This window comes from Marmota flaviventris, chromosome 10 (genome assembly GCF_047511675.1).
Source record: "Marmota flaviventris isolate mMarFla1 chromosome 10, mMarFla1.hap1, whole genome shotgun sequence".
Classification (NCBI taxonomy): Eukaryota; Metazoa; Chordata; class Mammalia; order Rodentia; family Sciuridae; genus Marmota; species Marmota flaviventris.
The window spans coordinates 57,444,742-57,468,005 of NC_092507.1; the positions used below are offsets into that span (position 1 = coordinate 57,444,742).

Consider the following 23,264-nt stretch of genomic DNA (forward strand, 5'->3'; position numbering starts at 1 on the left):
TCTGTCTCAACAGTATGCTATTTTAAAGTCCTTTGAGTATAAACCAAGGAGTAGGATAGCTGGGTCAAATGATGATGCCATCCCCAGTTTTCCAAGAACTCTTTCACAATGGCTGCACCAAGTTGCAGTCCCACCAGCAATGTGAGTATGACTTTTCCCCACATATTTGCCAAAACTTTTTGCTGTTTGTATTCTTAATAGCTGCCATTCTGACTGGAGTGACATGAAATCTTAGAGTAGTTTTGACTTGCATTTCTCTAAGTGCTAGAGATCAATAATTGTTTCACATATTTGTTGATTGATTGTATATTCTCTTCTGAGAAGTGTCTGTTCAGGTCCGTGGCCCATTTATTAATTGGGTTATTGGAGTTTTTTGGGTTTTTGTTTGTTTGTTTGTTTGTTTGGTGTTTAGCCTTTTGAGTACTTAGAAATAGAAAATGCAGTCATGAAATTCATCTGGAAAAATAAGAGGCCCAGAATAGCTAAAGTAATCCTTAGCAAGAGGAGTAAAACAGGTGGCATCCCTATACCAGACCTTAAACTATACTACAGAGCAATAGTAACAAAATCAGCATGTTGTTGGCACCAAAACAGACTGCTAGACCAATGGTACAGAATAGAGGACACAGAGGCTAACCCACAAAATTACAATTATCTTATATTAGACAAAGGTGCCAAAATGTACATTGGGGAAAAGGTAGCCTCTTCAGCAAATGGTGTTATGGAAACTGGAAATCTATATGCAACAAAATGAAATTAAACCCCTCTCTCACCATGCACAAAACTCAACTCGAAGTGGATCAAGTACCTAGGAATTAAACCAGAGACCCTGTGTGTAATAGAAGAAAAAGGAGACCCAAATCTTCATCATGTCAGATTAGCCCCGACTTCCTTAATAAGACTCCTATTGTGCAAGAAATAAAATCAAGAATCAATAAATGGCATAGATTCAAACTAAAAAGCTTCTTCTCAGCAAAAGAAACAGCGAGGTGAATAAAGAGCCTACATCTTGGGAGTCAATTTTTACCCCTCACACATCAGATAGAGCACAAATCTCTAGGGTATATGAAATTATGTTTTTAAATATATGCTCTGGCTGCAATAGGAATGCTTTATAACAAGTGAGGAGCAGAGGCAACGAGATCAGAGACATCACAGATATTCAGCTGAGAGACTTTGGCCAAACTGAAAGTAGTGAAGAAAAAGAGAAGTGCTTCAGACTTTGCTACTGGAATGGATGTGGGAGTTGGGGAATTAGAATCTGAAAGCAATTTAGAAAAAATTGCTATTGATAGAGGAGGAAGACAAGGAGAAAGGGTAGTTGAGAAGGAGAAAAGCTTGTGTTGTCAAGGAAGCCAAAAAGCAACGGAAAATATTTGAGGAAGGAATTGGACCAAGATACTAAGATAACAGAGGAGGAAATATTGCACTTAATAGTGTAGAAGTGAGTGGTGATCTTGATATGAATAACAATGTGAGAACACTACTGAGGTGGATTGAAGGACAACAGAGAGTTTGGATGCCTCTATTACCAGGTTTTGCTATGAGGAAAGCAGAGAAATTAAACAAGCTGAAGAAGAGTTTGAGGTCAAGATACTTTTTGCTGTCATTATTTTAAGATCAGTGACATTTAAGCACATCTGTGTACATCCTTAAGAATAAATGAGAAGACAGCAGGAGAAACTAAATGCAAGCAATTGATGGAATAATTGTAGTAGCCATGATCTGAATACAAAAGGATGTGAAATTTACCAAATACATGAAGAGGATTCCTCTGAGAAATATAGACGCAATCCATTCATTAATGAGAGAGAAAAGAGAAAATATGGGTACAGATAGCAATGGTTGGTAGGACTTGAGGGAAATGATAAAGATCTCAGATGGTTGGTAGGACTTGAGGGAAATGATAAAGATCTCAATATGTAAAAGAAATACTAAAATCAGTGAATGGAAAGGATGGTAAGTAGTAGTCTTTCTGTGAGCTGAAATGATGAGAGGAGGTGCATGAAATTTAGGGTTATAGTGGAAGATCATTTTTTAAAAGGCATTGAGGGTCTTAGATGTATATGATAGTTATATTTTGTATTTTCTCCTTGAAGTGTTGGGTAGTAGTGACTAATCTCCTAAAGTAACCTTGGCTTATGAGCCTGAACAGGTCCTACTGTCTTAGCACACTGGACAGTTTTCTACTGCTAAGACAGTAGCAACTGAAATGAAGACTGGTAATAGGGCTTAGTAAAGAAGAGAAGGCATCAAACAAAACAAAACAACAACAACAACAACAAAAGGTAAGGCAGGGGATGAAATAATCCTGTAAAGATCATGTACTGTGTTAGACAATTCAACAGCTCTTTTGTTCTGTAAACAATCCTGTCACTTGGCTTTGTCATCCTCATTTTAAATTTAAGTACATTGGAACTCAACAAGTTAATGAATCACCAAAATTTATACAATTAGAAAATGGCACAGTTCTTCCAGTATGAATGTAAGTTTGCATTATACAAAATTCCATGTTTTTACTTTACCTTCTGGAAAGTAACATTTGACTAGACTTGTGGAAGAACATGAAAACAGAATCAAGGATAAGATTTTCATCCTTGAGAACTGGGAGAATTATACTATTAAATATTGAAAGGGGCTGTTGTGTAAAGAAATATAACAAATTCTATTTTAGATGCAAAATATGAGATAACCAGTCCAACATTTTCATGAAGTTTGCAAACCACAGTGAGAAATCTAGGTCTGAACATCACTGTGTGGAGAATAGCAATACGAATCTGATCCATTCAGAGATCAGAAATATGTAGCCAGTCCTTGGTTTGTTACAGGTCATGCACCTTCCGTGAAACAGGTAGTGCAGAGATCCTGCTCTTCCAGTTCTTGTGATCAGGCCAGAAAGGTTTCAGATATGTAACTCAGGGAAACAGGCATGACTTTGTTAAAAGGGATAGGAAAAGGGAAAGGGGGATACTCTCAAGGGAGAGAGTGGGTCCTCTGAGAGAGAAAGACAGCACGTCCTTCCTGCCCTCCTGTTTTATTGGGAGTCCCAGGGAAGTTTCCAGAGAGTCCCATCCAGGGCTAACTCTTGACTTTGACTAACAGTAAAGGAACTGCATGAGCCACCTCTGAGAAAGGATGGTGCGCTGCTCACAGAATTGGAGATTTTAAAGAAATTGAGTCCCCTCTGCGTTTGCCTCGGTTTCTTGTCCCCTTAATTTATTATCCTTTGAATAGCCTCTTCCAAGTTTCCTTTGTGAGGATCTTGATGTTTGGGCTGTCAGGATGATGGGGGTTGTGACATGGTTTTCAGTGAAAAGGGAGGGTTCTGGAGACTTGGTTACAAGAGATAAAATTTTAAGACTGGGGAAGATTTTGACACAGACGCCCACATCAGCCAGTGCTTGTCTGTCAGATAAGGCTCCCTGTGGTTTTAATAGCTCTTCATTGTCTTTTCTCTCACTCATTTATTAACAGTTTGACCATACAATATCTTTTGAAATGAGTTAGTACCCAATTTATAACGTTTTAGCTTTCACAGATTTCATGATTTCTCTTATAAAAACTTAAAGATCTAGTGAGAAACGTATTTCCAATTGTTAACAATGTTAGCTATAACAGCAATGCTGGGCTTTTAGATGGAGCAAATCCAGTTTGCCACTTGTCTGACCGAGGCCAGCTCCCATGTTGAAATTGCCTGCTTAGATCCTGTAGAAAATTGAATTTTACAATCTAATATGGATACATGTTAATTTTTCATTAAAAATTGAGCATCTTCTATGTGCAGGGTAGTTTGCTAGTCAATGGGGAAAATAGCAATTGAACAGATGGAAGTACTCTTTAGCATGAAGAAACAGATGGTTGCAATCAAGTATGTTGTCTGTTATGATGGATGGAGAAACAATGGTGTTTTGGAAACACTCAATAGAGCATCCTTCTTGAGGAATGTCATTGAAACTAAAACTTAACAAGGATTAAGAGTTCACCACAAGAGGAAGGAGCAGAATTTCTAGGGTATGAGTGAACCATATTTAAGGAACTGAAAAATCTTCATTATTACTTAAATATATAATGCAAGCAAGAGAATGGGAGAAATGAGGCTGGAGAAGTTATGAGGAGTTTGCTAAACTAGGGAGTTTGAACTTTATCCCCAATCTTTGCTAAAAGGGAGTTTGAATTTTATCCCCAAATCTGTAGAAATCCATTTAAAGCTTTATCTGGGTAACAGTAATATCAGATATGTATTTTAAAAAGATAGTTCTAGTTGCACTCAGAATAGATTGTGAACAGGGAAACCCAAAGGCAGAGAGACCAGGTACACTGGGCTTGAGGGAATCTGTGAGAGCTAATGACAACCTGGCCCAGAGAAATGACCTTGAAGATGAAACAAGGATACGGATTGGAAAGGTGTTTGGGAGACAAAATTTATTGAATTTTGTTATCTGTTTGATGTCTTGATGTCAGGCTAAGGAACAAAATAGGGCCCAGATGACTCCCAAGTTTCTTCAAGAGGATGTGAAAGTAAGTTAAAAGGAGGAAGACATAAATCCAGGTGTGCATCACATTGAGGGAGCAATCTCCCCAGAAAGGAGTTGGCTATACAGGACACAAGAGTAAGTTTCTCTAGAATAAACTGTATACTTAGCAATTTATTTGATATGCTTTTGATTTGGAAATCGAATTGACAGGCATTTGACAGAGCTATTTGAGCACTTGGAGGAAATTAAATATATAGAAAACTACATCAAAAATGAAAGTAGCTCAATGGCAGAGTGCTTGCCTGGCATGTGTGAGGCCTTGGGTTTGACCCCAGAATCACAAAAAAAAAAAAAAAAAAAAAAAGAGAAACCTCAGGGAGGAAAAAAAAACTTTCATGAATGAAAACAAGATCCACATTATACATTATTAGTGATTGACTGCAGTTTAACCAAAAAATTTGTAAGTATATGGGGAAGATGAGGAGAAAGAGTGATGATGGTTAGATGGTGATCCAATTTTTCAGCTTTCATGATATGAAATGGGAGATGGATGGCACTAGAGCAGATTATGCTAAGTGAAGCTAGCCAATCCCTAAAAAACAAATGCCAAATGTCATCTTTGATATAAGGAGGGCAACTAAGAACAGAGCAGGGAGGAAAAGCATGAGAAGAAGATCACCATTAAACAGGGACGAGAGGCGGGAGGGAAACGGAGAGAGAAGGGAAATTGCATGGTAATGGAAGGAGACCCTCATTGTTATACAAAATTACATATAAGAGGAAGTGAGGGGAAAGGGGGAAAAAAACAAGAGAGAGAAATGAATTACAGTAGATGGGGTAGAGAGAGAAGATGGGAGGGGAGGGGAAGGGAGGGGAGAGGGATAGTAGAGGATAGGAAAGGCAGCAGAATACAACATACACTAGTATGGCAGTATGTGAAAAAGTGGATGTGTAACCGATGTGATTCTGCTATCTGTATATGGGGTAAAAATGGGAGTTCATAATCCGCTTGAATCAAATGTATGAAATATGATATGTCAAGAGCTTTGTAATGTTTTGAACCACTAGTAATAAAAAAATAAAATAAAATAAAATTGATTTAAAAAACTATAAATTCACATACATTCTTTGGAAATAAGGAAGAAATTATAAGAAGTGACAACTAAAATAGTTGAAAAAAAAGTATTGCTGGGAGAGGGATTATATGAGATAAATGTGAAGATAAAATATTGAGATAATGTTTTATAAAAAAAAAAAAAAATTAATATATAAATGAAAATAAAAAAGACAATTGGACTAGAAAAGAAAAATACCTAAGATTAACCCTTTGGTAGATCTGAACAAATCTGACCATATTATGACACTTCCTTGGAAAATGACCCATGAGATACTGATCAAAGTAAATGTTCAATGCTCAAGAAAAACTTAAACGATCATTTAAGCAAATTAAATGACATAAAAAGTCAAAATGTATCTTCATCAAGGTGTGTCAATTTCTGCTACATAATTTTTTTACTGTTTCTTAGACTAGTTTTCTGATAATTACATGTTCTAATGTTGTTCATTTTGGGACTCAGTTCTTTGTATGTGACTTGTCAGCTTGTTAGACTCTAGTGAAATGATTCTGTATCAATTCCCTAAAGGCTGATTTCATTCTAGAAGTAATTCCAAATTGCTGCCTTAAGTAGGTCCCAATCTTGACCAAAGAGTTAGGCCATTCTCTGCTTTTTTACGGAAACATAACATCATTTCACAATACTTATAAGTCTGACCTTGCGTAGAACTCGTCACTTGTCCTAGGTAAAATTCATCATGTGAACATTTGCTTCCAAAATTTAGTAGAGCTGTAAGAGGCCATGAGTCAGGATCTACCAGGAGAAATATGTGCTATATGTTTTTAAAATGTCCATTAACTACAAAATTTCTCAAAAAGAAACATGAATATGTTGTGGAATCAAATGCAAAATTTATCTGAATTGTGAAGATGCAAAAAATGTTCAGTGTATTCTATTTTTAGAGGTACTGTGGTAGAAATTTTTACAAGAGCTTGGACTAGACTTCAGAGGTAATAGTTCCTCAGGTGTGAAGAAATTATGGAAAGAAGAGAAGCAAAAGATATGAATATATAAACTGACATTTCTTGCTTACAAGCTAGTATTATTTAATTCAAAAGGTCAGCTCCAAATTTCCAAAAAAAGCCTTTAATTATAGAGACAGAGAGCTGCTGGAAGCTAAATGTTTGGTGTCTAGAAAGTGCTGAGGCCTTGGATTCAGGCAGTCTTGAACTTAAAGTCCATCTTGGAAAAGGTTCCAGCATCAGGCTCTGCCCTGGGTAAAATGGAGAAGACAGCTTGTACCTTGCAGTGTTGTTTCACCCACCTATACTTTTTGTCTACTGACCTTGTGGCAGTTCTTACTGTTTGAAATTAAATAACATGATGTTTGTGAGGATGGGGCAAAATGTAAACCTTCAACAAATGGCAGTGATTATCATGAGCTGCCACATCACAAAGAACACCGAAAAGTTGTCCTTTTTTTCTATAAATTGAGAAGTGAGAGTCCCAAATTCCAGAAAGTTAGTTATTTTTATTTCTACATTAACAGTGCTACCTAATGAGAGAAAGTCTTTTGCAGGTACTTATTCTTCCAAAATTTATGTGCAAATTAAATTTTAATGAATTCCTAGAGATATTTATCCTTTCTATGCAAAGAGGCAATTTCATGTTTCCATAATGAAACTCAAAACAGCACTGAGTCAAGTCTTGACCAGTCAGATATTAGAGGAAACACCAATGTTGTCCCTTTAGAATGATTGTTCTGCTTCTTATGTTTCTGGTAACAAAGTGACTTTGTATTTGAGTTTTCATTTTGGGGTATGTGCATGATATTTGTGGCTCAGGGCATGAAGTTTTCTGTTTTCCTCAAATTTTTAAATAATTGAACTAAAGATTTTTTTCTCCCTTCTTTTGAGATGGCAGTACAGGTTAGTTACGTTGAATTTCATTCCCCTGCTTTCAATGGAGTCTTTTGTGTGTTTCAGTGGTCTCTAACAGGAACAAAGCTTCTTTTTTTGTTGTTGTAATTAAACTCATCAACATTAATAATGGCTGCTTCTGTCATCACCAGTGAAGCACTGCTTACAGAGAAATTCTGTCTCTGAGATATGGGGCAGGGCCAAGGCCAACAGGGCCCAAGCCTGGAGGACCGTGATAGACAGAAGTCAGAACTCTGTTTAGAAAAAATTATTCATAGAAATGGAGAGAGGGGAGGTCTTAGGAGGGAGCGATGGCATTGTCAAATGGAATAGGAAGGTCAAGTAAGACAAGAACTGGATAATCCATTAGGTCAGGCACTAAAGTTTCATGGGAAGACAGTAGAAAGCTCTTGATCTTCCAGTTTTTCTCTGGGTCAACCCATTCAGCCATTCTCATGCCCTCAGCAGTACATGGAAGACTCAAATCTCACGTGCCAGCTCCACTCTTTCTCTCAATCTTCAAACTTCTCCATGCTCTGAATATACTTGAATTTTCAGTCAAGTCTAATGTCCCCTTTGACTCCTGTCTCCAATCCTATTTTCCTGGACTCAGTTGGTAACTGTCTATTCAATCCTACGACCAGGACCCTCGTCTTTTACTCTTCCTGCTTGTTCACTTTTCACAGCAACTTCTTAGTCTGACCTCTCCACTCTCCCTTGAGATTTCATCAGTTTTCCTCATTATCTCTTGGAAGATCAATGGAACAGTCTCATTGACAGTTTTTAAAGCAGACTTTCTCCTCGTTTTATTCTTCACATAGCCAACAATGATACATTGCCAGTGTAAATATGACCAGGCAACTGTCTAAGCCCGAAATGTTGCTGAAACATAGACCTCCTTCTTGCCTCCGGGCTTCTGCTGTTTCCTCTGCTGTATGCCATTCTGTAATTCATCTCAACTGTCCCTTCCTCCCTTAACCTTCATACTTCACTCCTCAGCACAGTTATTTAACTCTCCTTGTGCCTCTATATGACTATCTGTACAATGCTGCAATTTTATTTACCAAACCTATGGTAATTTTTCACTTAACACATATTTATTGGGTGCTTCTTCTATTCCAGGGAAACAAAGATGAAGGAGAAAAACATCTATACTATTCCTCCCCTAGTAGAACATGGGAGTGGGTCTATTTATACTTTGTTTCATCAGGAAATAACACAGACTTTAGTCCAAAGTTATGTTATCACTACATATTTGTTGCTTAAATATTAGAATATGATTTTGTCAAAGTGGATTATAGACATATATACACTAGAATATATGAAAACACAGTGAGGTACAATTAACCCTGCTTTGCAGGGAAGTCTGTCTAGCAGAAGCGCATTGCCATAGAGAAAACTAGAACACAAACTAATTGGGTTTTTAAGTAAGAAATTGACCCTTAGAAAAAAAATGGAATTTTCTTGATAACATAGTTAAGGATGGAGTCAAATTTCAAATCTAAATTTGTGTGATTCCAAAGCTTACAATCTATCCCTTATTTCCACCAATGGAGAAGAGACTGGTTACAACACCAGCATCTTCTCCCTGCTTCATGAACATTCACAGGGCTAGTCAGCAAAGTTGGACCTTTAGTTACTAACAACTGATTAGGTCCCAGAAAGATATTTTTTAAAAGCAAAGTCAGCTTGCACTAAAATGAAAGTCGAGAGTAAATGCCATTCAGCCCAGTTGTTCACACACCAAGCACACTGATAGATTTTAAAGCCAATATTTTATTAAATGTCAAATAACCACAAATTTTGCCAATTAGTAGTTAGTAAAAAAGTAACCAAAAGAAAAATCCCTAAGTCATACCTGTACATGCACATGTACACATCTCTCTTAAACTTAATAGCTATATCAGAAATCCATCCAAATTGCCTAGAAACAATGAAGGTGGATCAAAATTTAGAACAACTAAAGGTGTGCATTTTCATTTAGCTTTTCCTTTTTTCTGTTTCTTTCTGAATGTAATTATTAGCTTGCTACTATCAAATAATTAAAAATATGGAAAATAAACAATATTTTCATTTTAAATTTTTAAATGCAAATGATTTCTGAATAGCAAACGAATGACAATGTATTATATGCTATATTTTCAAATTAATGTCTTTTATTCCAATAAATCAGATATAATCCTTTTCTTCTAAGACAATGAGGAATGTTTAAAAAACAACTTGTTTTTCCAAAAGGGAAAAATGATTCAACTACATTTTTGTACAAATTGTTATTGAAAAGATCTATATTTTTAAAACAGTAACAGGGATATTTATTGTGTTCTATGATAAAATGCCCATGTATTTATCATACTTGCCATCTTTCTATAAGAAATCAAAGAATTCTTCTCTGCATCACATTCAGTATTGCTAAAAGGCACTAAGAAGAACCATAATTTTTCCCTTTTCCTATAGCTGAGCCTTATTTGATGCTACCAGCACTCGTCCAGCCCCACACCTGCCACACCAGCCTTACACCACCACTCTTACTAAGACTCTAAGGTCTTGTCTGACCACAAAATCCTAACTTCTCTGACTGTCCATATACTACTGGCACCCAGTCTTAATTTGTCCTAACTGTATCTCTCTCATCACACCCACTGTTAATGTCTTACCTAACACATTTATTATTTTTCATCTCTTTTTCTCCCCCAGTCTCCCACCTACCTATTTTGGTCACAGGTGCCAATTGTTTCTCAAAAACAAAAATATGAACAAGTTCCTTCCTTATATTTGAGTATTTAAGGGATGGATGTTAATGTGAAAGACTGGTGTAAAATAGCTTGGGAAGGCACACAAATCCATACATTGGAATTTTCTAGATTAAGGGCAAAGTCTAGGGATGTTCCTTTTGGTATAAAATGTACTTTTTAAATTCCTTTCTCTGTTATAGTATGTATTCTATTTACAATCTATATACAGCTGTTATTTTTTTCCTGCATTTATAACCACTAGTTGACTATACACTCCAGGAATGGAATTTTTAAAATTTCATCTTTAAGTCCTGTCATTGTGCTTTCCCCTAAGGATATGTGTTCAAGAGTTGCTGAGCAGAAGCAGTTTAAGAGAAAGGGAAATGGGAAGGAAAGAATAGAGTAAGAAAGAAAAGAGAGAAGGAGGAAGGAGATAGGCTGAAAGAGAAGGAGAGAGGAAAGAAAGATGGCAATACATTATACGCTATATTTTCAATCCAATAGCTGTTATTCCAATAAATAAGATATAGTCTTTTCCTTCTAAGACAATGAGAAATGCTTTAAAAAAAAGAAAGAAGAAAATAAAGAAATTAGAAGTTCACAATTTCAACAAGTACATGTATAAAACCATTTTTTTACTTCAATATTTCTAAGAGTTGGCTCTTTTTTTAAAGGGAGCTATTAAGATTTGTTAACTAAAGAATTTTAAAGCATTTTATTGTAATGTGCACAAAAAAATCTTTTTCTTTGAGATAGCTTTCCATGAACTTGGAAATGCTATCGCCTGAACATTTTAAAAGAGAACTGCTCAGAAAACCAGCCATTCAGTGATGCCAACTCATTAGACAATTAGTCCTTTTCCCTGGTAAAATCCACATGAGCCAACATATGGCATCAACAATTATTGAATATTTATGATTTTATGTGAAACATTTCAGGAAAAGATTTTATCTTTTGAAAATTCACAGACAGGGCTGAGGATGTAGCTCAGGGGTACAGAGCTTGCCTAGCATGCTGGAGGCCCTAGATTTCATTCCCAGCACCACAGAATGATAATGATGATGATAATGATGATAAAAGTTTACAAATAAATTGTATGTTTGTACTTGAAATTGAAAAATAAACAGTTTATTCACCATCACCCCCCGGAACTGCACTTTACCATAGAGCCACTCATATTCATGACATTTATAGTGTCCTTAATTTCCCAAGCCTGAGTGTAAAGATAATAATAAAATGCTAAACCAAACTATAGTAGTTTGCATTTGTATAGCCTTGTGGGTTTAGCAAAGTGCTCTAACATATACTCACGTTTACTCTCTTTTTAAGTCCTAGCTGTTAGTAGTCACTGACTTGGAATCTTCTTCCCTAACCCTCCTAAGATGCTATGATGGCTTGCTGCTTCTCCCTGTCTTGGCCACTGTCTCCTCCCAACTGTTATCACTTATCTCTTTTCTTTACCAAAAAACAGATCTGATACTGAAGAAATGTGAAAATATGGAAGTGGCTTTGTACCCAGACAGATTTGAATTTAAATGTTGGCTCTGGCCCTTGCTGGCTCTATGACCTTATAAATGCTGAGTTTTCAAAATAGGAATAATAATGCTTTCTTCGAAATGTTGTAAGAATTACAGATGGAATATTGTACAGTGTAGTTTAGTGACCTGCCCTATGTAATAGACACTCAAGAAATTGTTGCTACCTTGCTATTATGGCATTCTCCTGCACAGCAACATCCATGGAAGAGCATCTATTTACTAAGAAGGTACAAGATGTTGAAGGTCTAAGCTTGGAGAAGAGGAAGACAGAGTGTGGGATAAGATGGGGAGGAAAAGAGCCAGAGCTGGAGACCTGACACTGGCAAAGGCACAGCAGAGCAGAGCAGGTGTGGAAACCTTACAGATGTGGTCTTGCAGGATGGCGGGGGGTTGGGGAGGATGTTTGAGGAACAGTTGCAAGAAGAAATGCAATGAAGAAACTGGAAAGGTAAAGGGCCTTGAAAGCCAAACTAAGGATTTTTTTTCTGAAGAGAACAGAGAGCTGTTGAATAATTATGAGCAGAGAATGGACCTAATTACATTTTCTTTTCTAGAAGTTTATGTCGTGACCTCTGATCTCAAGAATTGTTAACCTAGTCCACAGATCCCCAAGTCTGGGTTGCATTGAGGTGATTTACAATCTCCCTAGAATTACATGCAAATGTGTATATTTGTGTGTGTTTTGTGTGTGTACACATGTGTGTGTGTGTCCTCATACACATTTTTCTGGAGAGAGTATTTGTAAGATTTACTAAAAAAATTATTTTAAATGACCACCAAATATTTCCTTCAGGATAAACCTGGTCGATTGTCACTTTTCACATTCTGAATAACATCTTTTCATTCTCATCACAAGTTTAGAATATAGCTACTTGCATGTTTTTGTCATTTCTAATAGAAAGGTATCTGTGCTTTTTCTCCTCCAGCAACTTCCCCTCCTCCCCTTCCAGCTTTCTGCTCAGGGAACTACCCTGCTGAGAGCCACGGCTGAGTCTGTATGGCCCCTGGCATTTTGCCAACAGTATTGATTGACAGGCGCCTCTGCCGCAACTTTTGAGTTCTCGCACTATTTTGGAGTTCTCGTGGGGATTTCCGGGGATTCCCCGAGAGTTCCCATTGGTTGGGGAAGTGCAGGAGGAGGGATTTCCGGGAGAGATAGTTCCGGCTGGGGGTTCCGCGCGTTCGGGAGGATTCCCCGGGAGCTGTGTGAAGTGTTTTCCTGCAGTTTAAAAATAAAGTTTGTTCCTGCTTCAGTGGCTCCTGATTTGTGCCCAGCCAGACTGCTGCACTACCCCTCTCTCAGAAGCTGGTTGAACTCTTCCTTCTTGAACATTTTCTCATATTTCTTCCCTATTCTTCTCCAGCACAAACACAGGCCACAGTCACAGCATTCTGGTGACCCAGCTAGAATAGGAGAGAATAGACGAACAGACCAGTGGACTAGAAATAGAAGATCCAGAAACTGACCCATATTTATGTGGAAATCGGACATACAAAAAACTTGCTTTGCAAATCAGTGGGAAAATGATGGATTGTTTTAAAAGGATGCTGGAACAACTGGTCATCTATAAGGGGGGAAAGAATGGATTACTTCAAATCATTCACAAAAATGAATTCCAGATGGGTCAAATTAAAACAATGAAGCTTTTAGAAGAAAAGAAGTTGGATATCTGAGCAAATTAAAACTGAAAGGTAAAATTGACTATCATAAAAGTCACCATCAAAAGATACCATTAAAAAAATTGAAAAACTAGCCATATATTGAAAGAACTGTCAAAGAATTAGTATCCAGAATATGTGATGAACTCTTTCAAATTAATGAAACAAGGAAGGGTGATCAACTTTATTAGTAATTAGGCAAAATGTGTTACATTTTAAACACCACAGAGAGATTAGAAAAAATTGAAATAATATTTAAATACCAAATTTTAAAAATGGTATGGAGAGATTGAATTCTCATCCTTACGGGTGAAAATTTAAACAATTATGGCCACTTGAGAAAACAATTTCCATTACTTGATGAATTTGAACATGTATCTAACTACTCAGGGAAGCTTTTGGATGTGTGCACTAGCAACTGTATGTAAAACTATTCCAGGCAGCAGGTCAGAGAAAAAACTGGAAACAACCCCCCAAAATACCTGTGAACACTACAGTGTGTAAAGAAGTTGTGTTATAAGATGAATAAAGTAGTAAAAAGTGAATGAATGTTATTTACATCAATGTGGAATAATGTTAATCACATACAATTGAATTAAAAAGAAAAGTTGTAGAAGAGAGCATACATGATTATCCCATCCATACAAATATAAATCTAAACAAATCTAGGAAGTCTATATTTTGGGGATTACCAGACCTCTGATAAAAGTATGGAGAAAAGTAAGGGGATATGTAAAATAAAATTCAAAATATTCAAAATTGGGTTGCCTCTCCATGGGATGACAAAAAGGAGACAGAGAAGTATTAATAGGAGAATCATATGAATGGATAAATAGGAGTCTTTATTACCAGGATTTTAAAAGAACATTCTTGTTATATGCACTCTTGTGTAAGCACATTTCACTAGAAAAATGTAAAAAGGACAAAACAATCATAAGATATAAACAATGACCCAAAAGGACTTCATTCCTGTCCTTGGACCAGGAATGTCCTTGGCTTTCTTCCGTATTTCTGCAGCTGTTTCAGTCCCCCTGCCCCTCCTCTTCACAAACTGTTACGATGGGCTCCTTTCTTTATGACCTCCTCCTTTCTAATTCTTTAGCTTTATTCTGTTGCCTATTTTCTGCCTTCTTCAGCTGAATGCTTACTTCATTCATTTTCAGCTTCTTATCTTTTCTAATATAAGTATTGAAGGCTGCAAATTTGTCATCAGTTATTCTTCCTATATTCTGTCATTTTTAATATTAATATTCGCTATTTATTTGTACTTTGTAATTTTCTTTGTCATTTCTTCTTTGGTGTATGAATTGTTAAATTTTAGTTTTTAAATATTTGTCAATATCTTAAATGTTTAAAAGTTGTCTTCTGCATAAAAAAATATATGATTCAGTTGCATTTTTACCAATATATGTTCTTTTTTTAAAAAATAGTTTTATTCGTTTTTGAGGGACCTTTATTTATTTATATGTTTATATGTGGTACTGAGAATCGAAATCAGGGCCTCACACATGCTAGGCAAGCCCTCTACCACTGAGCCACAGCCTCAGCCCCCAATATGTGTTCTTTTTGATATTAAGCCTGTGAAGTTTATTGAGACTTCTTTACATCTAGTACACAGTCAACTGCAAATTTTCCATTTTTAAAAAAGTATTCTATAGCAGCTGAGTCACTGTTCTATATGAGTCTATTAGAATAATCTCATTAAGTTTTAATGTACCACTGAGAATAGCATATAGCTTGATTATTTTTAGTTTTAATCCACTTTGCTGAAATCCTATTAATTAACTGGAGAGATTAACCCATACTTATTGATGGCAATTATTGATATATTTGTATTAATTTATCTCACTATTATTTTTCATTTTTATCCATCTCATTCTAAGTCTTATATTTTTCTATTATATTTATTAAAGATCTTTTTTTCTCCTTATCTCTTCTAATAAGGAAATCATAACTTTATTTCTATTTTTTTTAGTTGTCATTCTACAAATTTTAAAATACTCTTTTTTTGTTGTTGTTGTTTTGTTTTGTTTTGGTACTAGGGATTGAACTCAGGGGCACTTGGCCAAGAGCCATGTCCCCAGCTCTATTTTTAGTATTTTATTTAGAGATAGGGTCTCACTGAGTTGCTTAATGCTGAGGCGAGCTTTGAACTCTCAATCCTCCTGCTCACTTTCAGAGCCTTTGGGATTACAGGCATGCACTACTGTGCAGGCTTAAACACACTTCTTTAACTTGACTCACATATTTGAGTGAATACATACCCTCCTCTCCCAAAATTGGAAAAATCAGAGAAATGTTTTTAATCTAATTATCTTTCTCCTGATAAATGTACATTTGTTTTTCAGAATTTTAGTTCTACATTGATTTTTTTAATCCAATAATTAGCTATTTTATTGTTGTCTTATATAGCTAGCATTTGTTTAGATTTAACCACACATTTTCCTTTTTTCGTGTTTTTAAATTTTATTGACATTTCTTCTGTCAGACCTCTCATTTGGGATCATTTCCTTCTCAATAAAAGGCATCTTTTGGCAGCTGTAGTACAAGTCTCATGGTGGTAAACTCAGTTTGTCTTTCTGAAATGTTGATTTTTGCTCTTTTTATTAAAAAAAAAGATACCTGTAAATATAAGATTCTTTACTCTCGGTAATTTAGGGATAGCATCTAATGAATTTCTGCTTTAATTGGTGTTGAAAAATCAGCTCTAAGTTTTTAAAATTTTTCTAAATTTATTTTTTTTAGTTGACACATAATATTTGTACATATGTATGGGGTATTGTAAGATTATTCAATTAGAATATATAATGATCAAATCAGGGTAATTAGCATTTTCATCTCCTTTAACATTTATCATTTTTATGTGTTGGGAAGCTTTGAATTCTTCTTTTCTACTTATTTTGAAATATGTCACTAATTGACTATAATTACCTATTGTGCTATAGAACACTGAATTTTTCATTTTATGCTCTGTAATTTTAATATCTGTTTTGTTTATAGGCCTGATTCTTTGTTTTCCTGTAACATCTCACTCAATGCAATTATTTCATTATACATTTAACAATTTTTTAATGATCCTATGTTTATTGGAACTTTGGGAAATAAAGGCTTAAATTGAAAATTCATACCTTCAGAGGAGATTTATGTTTGTTTTTATATGGCATGAGGAGGCATACTGATATATAACAGATATTCAGTAAATATATTTTAAATGCATGTAGATGTTGTAGGCTAGCGCGCATTCATCCCAAGATCTAAGTCTCCTCATGCTATTTAGTAAATATCTGAAACAAGTTTGTGTTACATATTCTTTGAATTGGGATTGTCTTCAGATACACCAAGTGTAAAATTGTCTCCTCTTTATCCTTCACCTGGCTAACTTAATATTGACTTGGGAGATCTCTGTTTTTTATTGCTTTTCGGGGAATACTTCCGAAAGTCAGCTCAAGCACCATCATTACACAAATTGTGCTGATATCCTACCTGTGTGATTCCATTTACTCCAATGTAGTTTTTCACAGTGTATTTAGATTTATGTCTAAATGTGAAAGCAGAAAGAACCTGGGCTCAGCTGCTTAGTCTTAATTACTTTTGTTCCTTGCACTTTGCCTAATTTCTAAATGGTTTTTTTTATGAATCAATGAATGAATAAATAAATGAGTGAATGAATGAATGAAATAATACCTTTTAGAATATACATTTTTAGCCCCCAATATTTTTATTTTCAAGTTTGGGGATTTTCTCTTTTGTCTTGGTTATCACACACATAAACACACACACACACACACACACACACACACACACAAATCTATTTGTGCCTCAGGTCTAAATGTCTAACTCAGAATCAGCAATTTAAACTGATAGCTTCTCAAACTAATTTCTTCGATTAAATTGTTTCCTTTAGTCAAAGAGAAAGAGCACGTTAACATTTAAATGTTTTAAGACTCAAAATACTTTTATTTTGTGAGATATCACTAGCAAAGGAAAACCATAATCATTAGTTGCTCAATTAGCTATTAATTATATTTGTTATATTCTACTATACTGAAGAATTGCAGCTATTTCAGAATCATTCTTCATTTGCATTCAAAGCTTGAATATTGAAAAAGCCATTAAATTATCATCTTAATTTCTTTACCAGTTTGTTGACACCATGACTCATATTAAGAATTTCACTCATATTAAGAAGCTTTATGAAACGTGGACTCTGCTGAGATTGTTTACCTTTCTGAAGCTTCCCATCCAAGGAAACTGTGTCAGCTAGAATTTAGCACTTTTCTCATTTTCCCTTCAGTTATCTGTGCATGCTCTCAAAAACATTTATTCAGCACATACTTTGTATAAGAAACTGGGCTAGTCATCTTGGTATACAGAAGGGAAGTAGGTGTATACCAAGATGAATCAGGCATGACCCTCCTGCCTCAAAAACTTCCTTATCAAGTAAGAAGTAGAAGTAGATTACTATAAAGGTGTCCCACTGTATCTGTGGATATAAATGTCATTAATTTCTAACAATTATCAAGTTTTACTATGGGCCAACCACAGTATTACATTTTACATTTCATCATATCTAAGTCTATTGATTATAGGATGCATCATTTTTATAATAATATAAAGAAAGAAAAAGGTACTCCTTAAAAATAACTTACTTTTAATCATAAAAAGCATTCCAAATATCAGAGATGTTAGGATGGGGAAATGCAGGACTTAGAATTTATTAAAATATATTAATTCATTTAATCTTCTCAATAACTCTTCATGTTAAGTAATTTATTATTCCCATTGTATAGGCAAGGAAAATGGTGGTTTCAGAAATGTTATGTAACTTGCACAGGATTGCCCAGGTAATAAACAGATAAGCAAAGACTGAAAACATACTGATTAGATGCCAGATGTGATCCTCTTTAACTTCTATACCAAATAGGTCTTGGATTCTTTCTGTTATAACATGTTCAGGAATTTCCACATCTTTTGTTCCTGATGTGACTCGTCATTTAAAATTGAAGATCCCTGGGACTTCTGCTAATCCTTAAGAGCATTTGAGAATTTAGTTGTGATAATGGAACAATTTTAAAAACAAGCTATGTTTTGAAAAGCATTAAACTAAAGAAAAGACTAAACATTGCTTAAAATGGTTAGCATACTCAGACTAAAGAATGGTTAGTACATCTCACTAAATCAGTGATGAGGTAATTAATTTTTTAAGTGCATGAATATATAACTAACCATATTGCAGGTAGGTGAAGATGTAACAGTTCTAACAAAATGGTAAAGACTGTAAATAAATTTGAATTAACTTTTACTATGTATGTAGACGTCTCTTTTCCTGTTTCTTTAGAAGGAAAATTAGTATTTAGTGGAAACTGTCCATCAAAGTACCCATTAAAATTTTCTTTTTGAGATTTTATAAAAAGAATCAACAACATTTCTTTCTTTACAAGATATTGAAAATTAATCCTAACATTACATGAAATGTTGCAGATAATCTCTGTAAAGAGCCAAAAATGACTAACCCAAAGTAAGAAACTTCATATTTCATCTTATGTAACAAGTACAATCTACTTTTTAAAAACTAATGAGTTAAAAAATAGCAACCATGTGCTACATTATTTTTCCCCATAAATAATGAATTACTTGTAGGAGCAAGTGGTAGTTAAATATACTGTGGGCCAATTGTATAGTCATGGATACCAAAGACGTCATCTGTGAAAACGCAGCAAAACAGAAGTGTCGAACAAAAAAGATCTCCTTAAGATAATTCTTCCAGAAATGAATAAAAATTCTGTCCCAGCTGTTCATATCTTGTAGTCATCAAGATGAGTTGGACAAAGCTAAAAAACTGAATTTATTATTTTCAAAAATATAGTACCAGAAATACCTACATTAAAATATTCAGATCACCAGTATACTTGATAAAATTGCCAACATTTTTCTACCTCCTTCCCAGACCTGCTGTATTAGTACCTATTTGAGTAGAGCCTGAGAATCCACATTTTAAACAAGCACTTCCATCCACTAGTGATTATAGCATGCTGAATTTGAAAACCATTTCTTTAGCACCTGGCTCTTCCCCACCTACTACTTTGGTCTGATACAAAAAAATGAACTAACCACCAGTGATATTTTTTTCACCGAATATCAGAAGTTAAATGTTTCATTCATTATGAAGCAGTGTAGGGGGATACCAAAGACATATAAATAACTGTTCAACCTGATGAAATGGAAGTAATGCTTTATGAAATGTAACATGATTGCACAAAAAGAGAATTGAGGTAATCCTCGTAGCTGCAGGAATAGAAATAGATGCCAGAAGTTATTTCCACAGAAAAGAAATAAGTAGGATTCAGCAGCAAATTGAATGTAAAGGGCAAACAGAAGGGAAAAGAATGGAATACTTGGGGTTTTGCATCTGGATAGCAGAAAATAATGAGGCATGAACACGGACACAGAACGTGAAACCACTGTGAAAACAAGAACACGGGTATGAGAGAAAGTCAAGTTTTTATAGCTGGCTTTTTTACTACTGCATTGATAAAAATCGTGCCTTGAATTTTGTTACTAAGTTTATGTATGATGGACTTGACCAAATTGTGATCTAATAAATGATTATTTTCTGTTTCAGCAATTGTTCAACTGTCAAGCTCTACGAAAACTAAGTATTCCTGATAATGACCTTTCAAGTCTGCCAACCTCAATTGCTAGTTTAGTTAATCTTAAAGAACTCGACATCAGTAAAAATGGTAAGATTCTCATCTACAAATATCTTGATTTTATTGAAAATGTGATTTTTTTGTTGTAAATGACATAAAATAACTTTTTCTTTGATTTTGTTAAAACTATAAGTTAATTTTTTTTAAAAAATTAAATTTTAAATTATAATGCAAAGACAGAGAGCCTCTCTCTTGTTTTACCAATGTGTCTGAAATACTCAGGCCTTTTCTCTCTGAATTCAGACATGTGATGTCTCATTGAGAATATTCTTCTGCCACTTCATTACTTCTTCCCCTCATTCTCAGAATATTTCTAACAGTTTTCAAATATTACCTACTTAACAAAGCCTACTTTCTACCCTACATGAATTCATACTCTCAATTTCTCTTACTGGGCTCCACACTTTCCCCTATCTTTAATCTCCTCACAATATTGTATAATTGACTCATTTACTATGCTAATTGTCTATCACCTTCTGACCCCCACTGTAAACTTCATCATGTGGTGGGAGGGACTTTTCTCTTTTGTTTTACAAGATGTAGCACAAACAGAGATGTTCCCAGTAAATAACCAGGGCTTAATAGTATTTGTTGTATATTTGACCAAACTTGTATACCTGGTGTTTTTGATGATAATGATGCTCATGTTGATATTCATGTTAATGATATTTACTGTATTCATGGAAGGGAAGTTTCGTCTTCAGAAAGCCTTCTGCAACTTTATTAATTTATCATTTATCTCCAAATGATTTCAGCTCTCCTTTTTATGAGAATAAAGCAATGATCAGTCACAGGGGTTATATCTAGGCATTATGAAGATATGAAACATGACCTGTTCAGCGTTAACTTTGCCAGTTAAACTTTGTGCTTGTGTGCACTTGAGCAAGTAGTGCTGAGGGTATTTCAGTCAGTATGCTTGGTGCCAAGGGCTAGACATGAACAAAACAGGTCGCTGCCCTCAGGAAGCTTATGTTCTAGTAAGTGACTTAGACATTGAACAAGTGATTATAGATTATTAAATAAGCAGGTGTGTGTAAAGATATTTTTAATGTAAGGATATGAATATAAAAAGGATGTAATATATTCCATGTGGTTAAGGATGGTTCCATATCACTATAACCAAGCTCAGACAGCATCAACAGAAGTTAGGAAAAACTGGCTTGATAGTCTAGGTAAATTAGAAACTGTTTTGTTAAAAAGACCACCAGAAAAAAAAAATTCCCTAGTCACATGAAATATGATATCCCTGAGGAATCTGATGCTACACAGAGCTCCATGATAGTATCCCAGTGGCCTTGTCCCTCTTTATTCTGCCAGGAGCACTCCTGCAAAGATATCGGCATTGCACATTCCTCTAACATTGTCAGGCCTTTGCTTAAAGGGTCAAGCCTTCCCTGACCATCCTGTTTAAAGTAAGATGCAGCTGTTATTATCCACTAAAAGCACACCCATCCCCCTTTCTTGGTTATATTTCTTTTTCCCACCTGAGAAATTGATGTCCCATGTATTTAAAATACTTACATATCATGTGGACTCACCTTAGTAAAATTAAAATTCAGTGATGATCCAAGTTTTTGTTATTCTTGCTATGTATTCCACTGTATTCCCAGTGCCTAAAAGAGTATGTAACACATTTAGGAGCTCAATAAATTTGTATTGAATGAATTAATGAAGAAATGGTTGAGAATCATCGAGAAGTTTTCACTGTCATAGGTGAGGGGGGAGAGATCAGATTGACACACGTAAGTAATCAGTGATATCAACAATGCTATCCAATGAAGTACTTAATTACATAGCACAAATTGCAATTATACATTCTTAGGGAATGAAAGATTAATTAAAACTGCTAGAAAAGAATTCAAGTATAAGATATAGCCTGTAGATTTCCCTGAAACAGGGTTGCATCTAAATAGAAAATATCATTTTGTTTGAAAGTGGTAATAAGAGTATAAACAAAGGATACAAATATCTTTCTACACCAACTTAACTCACCACTTAGAGATTTTTTTCAGGAAGATAATCATAGGACTATATGCATGTATATAGAGAGAACAGCAATTAGACTTTCACCAATTGAAAGATGACCTCACATCTACTATTATTCTTTGTGTGTGTGTGTGTGTGTGTGTGTGTGTGTTGCTGAGGATCAAACCCAGTGCCTCACATGTAAGAGGCAAGCACTCTGCTGCTGAGCTATAACCCTAGACCCTACTATTATTCTTTTAAGAATAGATATATTTGTCTCTTCTTTTAAGAATATATTTACTTTTAGATTTAAGAGTAGTCCACATATGTGTATGGACTGGTATTTCTGCACTTTCATGACAATTGTTCCTACCTATGTATTTATATATATTCATACATAAAGTCTACTTTAAGATTATGATTTCTAAAAAATATCATATTGCCAAATACCACAGCCCTTGATCTTAATGCAGAATCAGCCAGATTATTCAAGCAAATAAAAAGTTATCTGATTTTTAAAAAGAATGAGAAAAACGTGTCACCAAAGATAAACATAATACTCTTGAAAAATTGGCATTTTTTTATTTTTAATTTTTCTAATTTGTTTTAATTAGTTATACATGGCAGTAGAATGCATTTTGACATATCATACATAAATGGAATATAACTTCTTATTTTGGGGTTGTACATGATGTAGTTACACATGTAATCATTATATACACATAGGGTGATGATTTCCAATATATTCTACTATCATTCCTACCTCCATACCTCCTCCCCTTCTTTTCCCCCCTCTGTATAACCAAAGTACTTCTATTTGTCCCTCTTATCTTAGTGTTAATTAGCATCCACATTCAGAGAAAATATTTGGCCTTTGGTTCTTTGGAATTGGCTTATTTCACTCAGCACAATATTCTCCATTTCTATCCATTTACTAGCAAATGCCATAATTTCATTCTTCCTTAAGGCCAAGTAATATTCCATTATGTTTATATACCACATTTTCTTAAACCATTCATCTGTTGAAGGGCACCTAGGTTGGTTCCAAAGCCTGACTATTGTGAATTGAGCTGCTATAAATATTGGTGTAGCTGTGTCACTATGCTGATTTCTAGTCCTTTGGGTATAAATCAAGGAATGGAATGACTGAGTCAAACAGAGGTTCAATTCCAAGTTTTCTGAGGAAATCTTCATACTGCTTCACATAGTGG

The 23,264-nt window shown here is 35.0% G+C and overlaps 1 protein-coding gene across 2 annotated transcripts in view; it reads left to right on the plus strand.

Moving 5' to 3' along the window:
* The window catches only part of Lrrc7 (leucine rich repeat containing 7), a 429,867-nt gene that overhangs the window by 112,376 nt on the left and 294,227 nt on the right, over positions 1-23,264 (plus strand). For both annotated transcript variants that reach the window (XM_027949501.3, XM_071618746.1), the window contains exon 3: positions 20,001-20,118. In XM_027949501.3, the coding sequence (XP_027805302.2) occupies positions 20,001-20,118 (118 nt within the window). The remainder of the gene's footprint in view (positions 1-20,000; positions 20,119-23,264) is intronic.